Genomic DNA, 10,718 nt, shown 5'->3' on the forward strand with positions numbered 1-10,718 from the left:
GACTTTTGTTTTAAATAATATGCATGCTATGGTTCATGAATGAACAATTAATGTCATGGAGCATTTTGACGTCATTTTAATTTTTGACAATCTTATTTCTCTTGGAGAGTTACCGAAAATGGGATTTTCGGTGGATATAAATATGTATTTATGAGAGAGAGTATGTATATAAAATGCTAGCTAGCCATATGTGTCTGTCCACCTTAATGGCGTAGCATATAACCGCATTATGGTGTGACGTGAGCGTTGAACGCGAGCGTAGTAGCCCTATATGAGTGTTTAATTCATATAGGGGATATGGGCACATACTTATACACCCGTCTGTCCACCTTAATGGCGTAGTGTAGCACCGCATTAAGGCGTGACGTGAGCGTTGGACGCGAGCGTAGTAGCCCTATATAGACCCATGAATTTATATAGGGAGTATGGACGTGTGTAAATACATACATATATTATAGAGCCTGAGAGGCTCGACATTTATGAGATAAAAGTTTTATCGCTTGCAGCATGCATTCGATTTTCCTTGAAAATTGATTTGGGGAAACATAAATATTTTATTCGTTAATTTATTTTTGTCCACTCACTCTAACGGTTTTCAAATGTTTTCTCCTAGGCTCTTCGTTTTAAAAATGCCCAGTTTGCAGGTTAGCATAGTTGAGGTCGGGCGTACATGGAGAAGAGGCATAGTCAATAGTTTAGCTTCCGCTTATTTCTAAATTTCTAGTTCATTTCCTCTCAATTAGAATTGCTCTGAACTGTGATGGTTGGTTGTGAGATTATTCTTTTAAAGTTAGTAAATAATTAGGAGATGTTGTGATTTGGGGAGTGCGAAGGCTCCAGGAGTTTAAGGTTGGATTTAAATTTTCAGAAGTGTTTGCAGGTTTTAGGAAGGGTTGTCCATTTTCAAGGGAGATTATGCCGAATTTTCGGTAAACTTTCCTTGGAAGTGGTCTCCGCACGACTTACTCTGGGTTTCAAGGTGAAATTTAAGACGGGTCGTGTCAATAAGTCTATTTATTGAGAAGTGTTACATGAGTAGTGTTTACATGTTTCAGTTTGTACGTATATTCATCTCATCAAAAATATAGTGTTAGCCTTGGATGCTGCAATACTAAAAGAGTGATTAACCACCTGGTGAAAGTTGGTTGAGCAGCGTATTAAGTTTAAAAGTTCGATCGAGTTAATATGTTTGAGCATGTTCGAGAGGCTTTTAAAGTTAGTTTAAAGTTTTTTTTTTATACGAAGTAAGTTTAAAATTCGAGTTAACATGTTTAAGATGCTTTTGAATTTATGCATAACTTTAAAAAAGTTAGTGTCAGCTTTTAAAAAGTTGCTCAACTAACTTTAGTTGAGCAACGTAACAAGTTTAAAATTCGAGTCAGCATGTTTAAAAGACTTTTGAATTCGCCTACAACACTCTCATAGACCTCGGTCAACGTACTAACTTTGTATTTGTTAGTAACTTGCTAACTTGGATTTAACCTCCACCTAAATCATATACAAACCCAAAATTTATGAAAACCGAGTCAGCTTTAAAAAAGTTGGAGTCAGCAAAAAACTTTAGTTGAGGAACGTAGCAAGTTTAAAGTTCAAGTCAGCATATTTGAGAGGTTTTGAATTCGCCAGTTTAAAGTTCAAGTCAGCATATTTGAGAGGCTTTTGAATTCACCTACGATACTCTCTGTGTTTGTTACTAACTTGCTAACTTGGATTTAACCTCCACCTAAATCAAATACAAACCCAAAATTTATGAAAACCCATAGCATGAGATGTGTAGGCATTACTAATTTCCTTATTCAAGAGGTCACGGTGTCTGCAGCGACTTTTTCAGTAAATATGCTCATGAGATGTCTATATTAATGGAGTGCGATTACTTACCAATATACAAGGCATGACATGTCTTCTTGATCTCCTAGACAATATTGATATACACATCTCTATAAACCTATTTGATGAGAAGTCATAGAAATCACGGACCCTAGCCTTGATCGAGAAAATGAGTTTACACTTTCATTTTGCGCGTACATTCATCTTGTTGACAAGCCCTTCATCTTCTAGCTTTATTAGTTACAGAGGGAAACACAAAAACACTTATTCATCATCAGCTCATCAGCACACAAAAACACTACTAAATTTAACCCTGTTTAGGTTCGTTGACGTAGCTTCCCATCCTCACCTGTTTAGGTACATACCCAACTTTCTGTCCCCACTCTTTCTGTTCCGGCGCACTCACCGCCACCGCTCCGTTCTCCACCGCCCTCTGAAACATCCACAAAACACAAGATTACTAAAGAAAAGAAAACTCAAGGGAAACAATGACAACAGAACAGGTCGTTAATAAATTACTTTATAGGCGACGTCGGGGTAATCAAAGCAAACCTCAACGGGCTGCCTTTCTTCCCCGGAGCTCGGCTTCTGAACTTTTCCGGTGAGATCGTCCGTCTCGTGCTGGTGTTTCGGTGTGAATGCTATAGTCGTCTGCCCACTTTCAAGCTCTCCCCATTTGTGTGTATATATATTACATCAACATCAATGTATTTAAGAACTAGCTAGCATGGCGGGATTAGTAACAAGGAGATTACATGTATACCTGTGAGACTCGTCTATACGACGTACCGCGTACCCGAAGGCTTTGGAGTAGAAGGCTATGGATTTGGCGACGTCCTTGACGTACACCACCGTGTAGGCATATGTTGGGTTCAGACTCGACGCCATTGTTAGTTTCTGAAACCGGTTCGGTTATGGAGGTTGTGTTGTGTTTGAGCTCTTATTTAGGACTTGGAATTTTGACCACATCAGTCGTAGACGTACGGGACTGAATCCATAGGAATGTACGTGGCATGTGGTATTGAACTGACAGAACTGTGGGGGTGGCAGGTGGAGGTTCTGCATGTCTTCAGTTCATAAAATGCTGCCATGTAGTTTGAATAGGACAGCTGGGCCTCCAAATCGGTTGTACTTTGGGCTCCAAGTGTTCTAAACCTTGTCACCTTCATGATCTTTCAGGTCGCAAAGAACTAGTAGTTAGTAGTTAATGACCTACTAGTACTAGTATCTGTAAAAGGGGGGTGTTTTGGGTGTATTGGGATGTATGTTGAGTGATTATACTGCTCTATATAGGTTTTTTTGGTGTGTACAACTGTGCAATGTAAATCATTTCATCGGAAGGTCTCTACGGATGTGTCATTTTTATACTGTTTAATATAAGTTGACATTTTCGATGGAAAAACCAAATAAATTAAGATAGTAAAATTTACACTCTTCATTTTACAATTTACACTTTTTCTTTCTTTTTTTAGTTAAAAATTTCATAAAATGACAAAACACATATAAATAAGACAGATTTAAAGTTACTTTAAGAAGATAAAATGAGTGTGGATCGTGAAGATAAGAATTGAATTCCTATATATTATTAATACTATTTTTCAGTTTTTGATGTCTTGTAGTAAAATGTTTGATAAAAGAATACTTCTACGGAGCTTCAACGCAAGTTGCAAGTAACATTGAAATACCGCTTGAGTGAAAGCAAAAAAGAAATGTTTTACAAGAATTGAAGTGGAATGAGATCTACGTTAGTTATCAAAGCAGTAAATGGTTAAATACTCAAATTGATCCGCCTTAAAGAGTAATCAAGTTGGTTCAAAACCGAAGAGAGATGACAACTAATTTTTTATTTCATCAGTTCAAAACTGCGGCTTCCAGGTTTTGCAGTTTCTGTGTTATCCACCGTTTAAGTGGTTTCGGAGATTCGCTCCCTTCAAGGCTCTCGTTGACAACTTGCAGGTTTGTTTGCTACAGACTGACATTTAAAAAAAGTTATGTCACTCCGTGAAACATTCGATGGACTAAATAGTTGCATGCTTGCAGACGGTATCGAAGCCGTTACTGGCGACATTGGAACGGCTTTTACTGATGATGTCAACAATTCTGATGATATCAACAGTTCTGATGCGAGTCCAGAAGTGCCGTCTGCGGAGTCTTCTTTGGATACAAGGTAATCAAAGAAATTATGTTTCCAATTTTCACACATGATTGACAATGTTATAAAATGAATACTTGTCATAAGCAAACTAGGAAGTTGTCTTTACCTACTGACCTGTCAATTCAATAGAATCTGCTTAACTACGGTGAGTTATATTTTTCGATTCGGAACTGTGTTCGCTGTATGAATAGTTATTTAAAACTCCTTTGTGCAATGACCGTTGCTTATCTTATTGCTCATTTGAGTTCACTCATTTTACTCCATTATATATCAGTCTTGTCCATGGGCCTGTTTTTCTCGTGAGATATCCTTAGACCACTAAGTTCACAGCGTTTGTTTAATATGCAATGTTGCTGAAGTAGTTCCTCAAAATGTAGCATCTGAAAGATGGTTGATACAACTACATAACGAGCTCGAAAGACAAGGGCTTAGCTTGCCAGAAAGGTGTCATCTCCATGTGCCAAAATTCATACTCCCCGTTTCACTTCCTAATACAAATATTATGATATATACCTTTTATTCTCTCTTTATAGGCCTCTGGATTTTATTGAACTTCTATACGACTGACACTTCAACTACAATATTATATTGTTGTCCTTATATTTCTTTGGCACGAAAATTCTCGTGTGGGATGTGGCTGAGGTTAATCTACGTTACAAATTACACCATGAAGAAGGGGTAAAATAAAAAATGGTATCATTTTCTGTGTTTGTAATTAAAGAGTTGTCTAAATGTTTCTGTTTTTTTATAAGAATTATTTCCACCAGAATTATCATATTGCATACCTTATTGCCTATCGGGCAAAAAAAAAAAAATTGCTTTAGAAGACCCATTATCTTATATAGTTATCTTTCTCTGCTGTCTATTGTCTACACTTATGAAAATCAAAGGTATTTTTATAAAAGAAACAATAGTGGCTTTCAATGTGATTAGGTATTATTTTCATTCTCTTCATTATAATCTTTCTGCATGTTCTTTCCTTTTTATTTTTCTCAAATGCTTACCTTACTCTAAAAGTTCTGAGGGTTCACCTAATGTTTTATTTTATGCGTACATATAAACTTATCTGCTTCTTGTTGCAGTGGACCATGACATGCTAATGTTTATGCAGAATTGACGAGGAGGAACTTCGCAGGTTCTACACAGCGGCTAACAGAGACTTCTCGAGCTTTATGTCTGCAATAAAGAAGACAATCAGGTGGCGAGAGACTTACGGAATTCTTTCGGTACAGGAGCTTGAGAAATGGTCAAATATGGTTTTCCGCTGTTTTCTTGTATGAAGCTCTGGTTATGCCTGTATATGATATTTTTTTATTTAAAATTATATTTAGAACTGTAGCTGTAGTTAAATATTTGGAACTTCCTTGAACCTACATTATTATATATAAACAAAATTGTACCTGTATTTTGTTGTCAGGTTTTAAAACCTTACACCCGAGAAAAGTTGAGAATTGAAGGGAAAATGTACCAAAGGATTCTTTCTGAGTGCCTAGAGACACTCTCATCATATCTTGGTGGCAAATGCCTGTGCAAAATATGTTCAGATATTAACACGAGAGACATGCAGCAGCCTTGCATAAATGATATTATGAAGAGAGAGCTGAGAGCGAGTGTTTGCGAGGATGGGAATTTTCGCTCTCCCAGTCCAATTTGTGAGTATGAGGTTGAACCAGACTATAACTGTGATCGGCTTCTGAGAACTGCCATAGTCAGCATCCTTATGTTTTGGATTTTAGTAGCTTTTATTGCTGGATTTTTTGACCCTGGAAGCACTCCCTTTTCTTCTTCAAGAGGTAAGACATAGGAGCAGGAAAACTCTTTTTCCCCTCTCTGGCTTCATTCGAAAAATAGCCTATGCATGTAACTGTAAGTTTACCATGGACAGGATGTCCTGTCATATATTAGTTAATATATTTGGTGGCATAAGTTGTATAATTAGCTTTATTTATGAATAGTTGAATAAAGCATCAAGTTTTCATTTTTGGCTTTTAACCGAATTCGTATTATGACTAACAGTTGACCTATACTTCTCAACTTCTACGTGTAATTGTTAGAATTGTATTCAGTACTTTTTCAATAATTGTTTTTCTGTTATCACATTGGTAAATATTCGTTACTTTCTTTTGATTTCTTTGCTGTTGAAGTCTGCACTCCAATTATGGAGAAAGTACTGTGAATTTTACTTGCAGATAGATGTACGGATACAGATACTAATTTGCAACCTATGACAAAAAATGACCTAATTTGCATCCCCAGCACCATACCTCACCCAGAAGAGTGGAAGTTCCTTACGACATCCTGTTAGTTCCTCTCCTATCTGTAGTGGATATAATTCTGTTTCCCATTTATACTTACTATTCCTGGTGTTGAATGAGATAGTGTGGCCCTTTTAGAATTTCAAGTTGTGATTGATAGGGACATGTGGACTTCAGTTACGTCTAAATGGAAACATTTATGTGATTTTATTTTGAGCCAAGCTCAGTAATATATTGGTATAATGTGTTAATTCATTTGATGTGGCCCTCAATGGTAAGGAGGATAATAGTTGTATCTTCTGAAGTTCCCTACTGTCTGTGGGTATATACAAATGTGGGTATAATAGAAGTCAGTCTCATCTAGGTATATATTTACAAATGTAGTTGAATCAAAACTTGATCTGTTTATCTTTCCTTATAGAAGGCTCAGACTTTAAGAACGGTGAATATTACCTGTTTTAAAGAGAAAACTTATAGAATTAAATTCAGTTTACCCTCTAAATCTTTGGTGTTAAAATCAGTTCAGTCATGTAACTTTTTTTTTAAATCAGTTCGCCCTTTCAACTTTCGTAAACACATTAGTCGGGTCTAATTTTTGAATTCCTCTCGAAATATGACGTCACCAAAGCTGTTAGAACTTACAAGGAGACCCATAATTCAGTTTTATCTCTCTTCAAAAGAGTAAAATAGCAAATTTGAAAAAATATTATTAAAAAAGATAAAAAAAATGCATCTATTTGGCAAAATAAATAAAAAACAATGAGGCTATTTTCTACATCTCGTTGAAAATAAGGAGATAAAACTGAATTATGGGTCATTTTGTCACTTCCAACGGCTTTAGTGACGTCACATTTTAAGGGAAATTTAAAAATGGGACTGACTGATGTGTTTATGAAAGTTGAAGGAGCGAACTGATTTAAAAAAAAAATTACAGGACTAAACTGATTTTGACATTAAAAATTTTGAAGGTAAACTGAATTTATTAATTAGAACTATTGGGAGTTGGCCTACGAGTATCTGAGGGTGGCAATTTCTTGATAGTGGATAAAGTCAAGGTTAGCATGACTTGCAACCTCGGAGAACGAATTAGATGGCTGCAAACTTGCAACCTGCAAAGTTCTGTTGAATATTGTTGAGCTGATTGTATTAGCACCAATTTTCAGATCTCTGAGATATTGAATGAAGTTTTAATAGTTAGTGACATTAAAATATTAAGATAACCTTTTTTTTCATCTGCCATGCTTTCATGATTTTGATTTTGATTTTTTACTTTATACAGCATACTATGGAATGGTGGCCCCTTCCAATTCCGAATAGATAGGATGGCTGACGTTCATTGTTAGGTCTTCTTCTTTTTTTTGGATAATGTCATGAAATGTTAGGTCAATGTCATGAAATTTCCACATATAGCACTATTTGCTTCCTTTTTAGTGTTTGGATTGACATTTTTATGCAGAACTTATTATCTTGACAACCTGACTATTGGAATGGTTAAAGGGGCAGTGAGTATTCTTATTAGGTGAATGCTTGTTTTTCTTTGGAGTAAAGATCTTATTTCTCTGAACAATTTTGCAATGAAAGTGTGCTCTCTGTTACATCATTGCGTTAGAAATTTGACAGTGAAAGATATCAATGTTAGTAGTCCTTGTTTGAGAAGCAACTGAGTATGGTAAACTTTCTCAGATAACTGCTTTGTGATTATATTTCATCTGTTAATTGTTTGAATTAGGTTCCTCTTCGTTTTTTTTTTTGTCTGAATTGTATTAGGTTCCTTTTCCACTGTAAGTCTATCCCCAGTAGACCAGGGAGAAGATTACAGCCTTCAAATATTTATAAGTACATGGGGCAGAGGACATAATATATATGTATTTCTAAGACCCAGAGGCGCAACTAGACAGACCAATAGGGCAGTGTTAGACAAATATATACACTTTGTTTTGCATATGATCCCATTCCCACCTCGTGTATGGCTGCTATTTTCCCTGAAAGTTTTCTTCTATTTTAACCTCCTTTTGATGCAGCTAACAGAAAGTGGTTTTGTAGGTGTTATAACCGATCCAATATCAGTTCAAAAACAGTATATATATAACAACGAAATCAAAACGAGATTGAACAATAACAATGAAAAATAAACAACACTAACTTAATTGATCAGATAGAGGTCGATAGAGGTCTATCTAGAGGATACAACTATCTGGTTTAAGTTCTTGCATAAGAATACAACTATCTGGTTTAAGTTCTTGCATAAGAACTTGACCCTGACGAAACTGTTTGGACAGTTATGTATTTTGATATTTATCCAAATTAATAATTAAATTAAATAATATTAATTCCTAAGGCCCAATCTTTGACTTTTATTAAATATATATATATATTTATTTATATTGGAAACCCAATAGAAAGCCTACCAAACTCATATTAGGCATATCATCCGTTTAATGAGTCACATAGGTGTTTTCATATAAAGACTCACACATTTAATTCTTCTTCAATATGGGATAAATACCACACAAGTTCCAATAGTAGGTTCTTTTAAACGTGCCCTTATTGTACGATTTATACACATGGTGATGAAATTAGGTCAGGCACATAAAAGGAGCTGCAACTTTGCTTTTGAACCAACAGACAGTGCTACTGTTATATTTGATAAGAGCACTAGATGATTAATTTATGGGTTCTTCGCATCCCAGAATTGACGTTTGCTCGTTGTGAAGGAACAAGTTTAGTACTGAAGATATGGTGATGAAATTAGGTCAGGCACATATAAGAAGCTGCAACTTTGCTTTTGAACTAACAGACAGTGCTACTGTTATATTTGATAAGAGCACTAGATGATTAATTTATGGCTTCTTCGCATCCCAGAATTGACGTTTGCTCGTTGTGAAGGAACAAGTTTAGTACTGAAGTGTTTGAGTGGAAATCTATGGAAACCCCACTTTGTTTACACTATTTTTAGCCTTTACTCTGCCACTGTTTGTGGCTTTATTGTCTAGCTAGTAGCATGCTTTGTCTTTCAAATTGTCTATCAAGTCTCCTGTTTCACTGGATTCTCGCTTTGGATTTTTGCATCACTTGGATTAGCAGCTCATTTAGTATTTGATCACTGGATTTTACTTTTATGAGTAACGTAGTGTGATTGTGTTACTATGGTGTACTGGTGTATAACAATGGTGATCTTAGGGCTTGGTCCGCTTGGATGTCGGTTAAATTTGATGGATTACCTTGTGCCCAAGCTAGGAGACTTATTCATCTGAATGCTGAAATGGGGGGATCCCAAATTTTACCTTCCATCTGCTCGATTTTGTGCCGCAGTATTCTTGGTGAAGAAACTAGTTCTTCAAGCTGAGAAGAAATGTACCTGGTACTTGGATATTCGGATGAGCAGCTGACACCATTTGTCATTTCTGATTTCTGATTGGTGTTATATTTGAACGTATATTTCCTACCAGCAAAGACTGGATAATATGCAATGCTCTTGGATCAGTGAATCAAAATTTCAAGTCCAAAGGCTCATGTATGTATTATCAACCTGAATTTGACTGAACAATCTAATGGATGAGTTCTTGCAGGCTGCAGCCAGCATTGTTGAATTAAAGATCAAAAGGAAAAGTTTGACCTGTAAACTGAGGTCATTAGATTATCTCTAAAGCAAAAGTTTAGCAGATCAAGGATCATAAAGAGAAGGTTATCATACACGAAATGTGATAACATAATTAACTTGTTGAACCACGTAACGACGGTAACGTGATAGCTGATGATCAATTACACCATGGTTCATTGGTAGTGTCAAGAAACTGCAATCCAATTAGATACTAGGGTTGGATTTTGATAGTAGTTTGCGTTTACCTCTAAGTTGAGCTAGTTGCTTAAGCAGGAAAGCAGTGAATAAGCACTACCTACTCCAACCTAACTATAGAGCATGTAATGGAAGTAAACGTGGCGCTAATGTGTACTCTAATTCTTTATACAAAAGGATTAATTACAAAACATCACCCGAATTATGATGTTATTTTCATTTTTATATCTAACTATCAAAAACTTACATTTTCATACCCGAAGTTTCATTACGTTAGTATTTTGATACCATGACCGCTAACACCGTTAAATTTTGAGGGTAATTTCATCATTTCAATAAATATATCATTTTCTACATTTACTTTAACAAAATAATTTATTTTTTGAGGTTATCAAATACAAATAAAACAATTTAAAAAAAACTCCAAAATTAAATATTTATTTTTGCAACAATAGTGGTAAAAGTTAGTAGAACTCTTGTATCAGTTGTATGTATATATATTTTTGGAGTTATATGTTAAGTAAAACAAAATAAAATAAATTAAAATATATAATTAAAATAAATTATATAGAGAAAATATTGAATATCGATAGAAATTTTATCAAATTTTATATAAACATGTTTAATCTATTTTTGGTTAAATATACCATGTTTATATAAAATATGAAATGACAAAAATGCCCTC

The 10,718-nt window shown here is 35.2% G+C and overlaps 1 protein-coding gene across 1 annotated transcript; it reads right to left on the reverse strand.

Annotated features, from left to right (window-relative positions):
• Nucleotides 1–1,828: 1,828 nt before the first annotated feature.
• LOC101293858 lies at nucleotides 1,829–2,735 on the reverse strand. Its single transcript, XM_004294527.1, has 3 exons — nucleotides 2,591–2,735; nucleotides 2,347–2,485; nucleotides 1,829–2,260 (listed from the first exon to the last, which is right to left on the reverse strand). The coding sequence occupies exons 1-3, from the start codon at nucleotides 2,713–2,715 to the stop codon at nucleotides 2,135–2,137; spliced, it is 390 nt and encodes a 129-aa protein (XP_004294575.1). The 5' UTR covers nucleotides 2,716–2,735; the 3' UTR covers nucleotides 1,829–2,134.
• Between the last annotated feature and the right edge of the window lie 7,983 nt (nucleotides 2,736–10,718).

This window comes from Fragaria vesca, linkage group LG3 (assembly GCF_000184155.1).
Source record: "Fragaria vesca subsp. vesca linkage group LG3, FraVesHawaii_1.0, whole genome shotgun sequence".
Classification (NCBI taxonomy): Eukaryota; Viridiplantae; Streptophyta; class Magnoliopsida; order Rosales; family Rosaceae; genus Fragaria; species Fragaria vesca.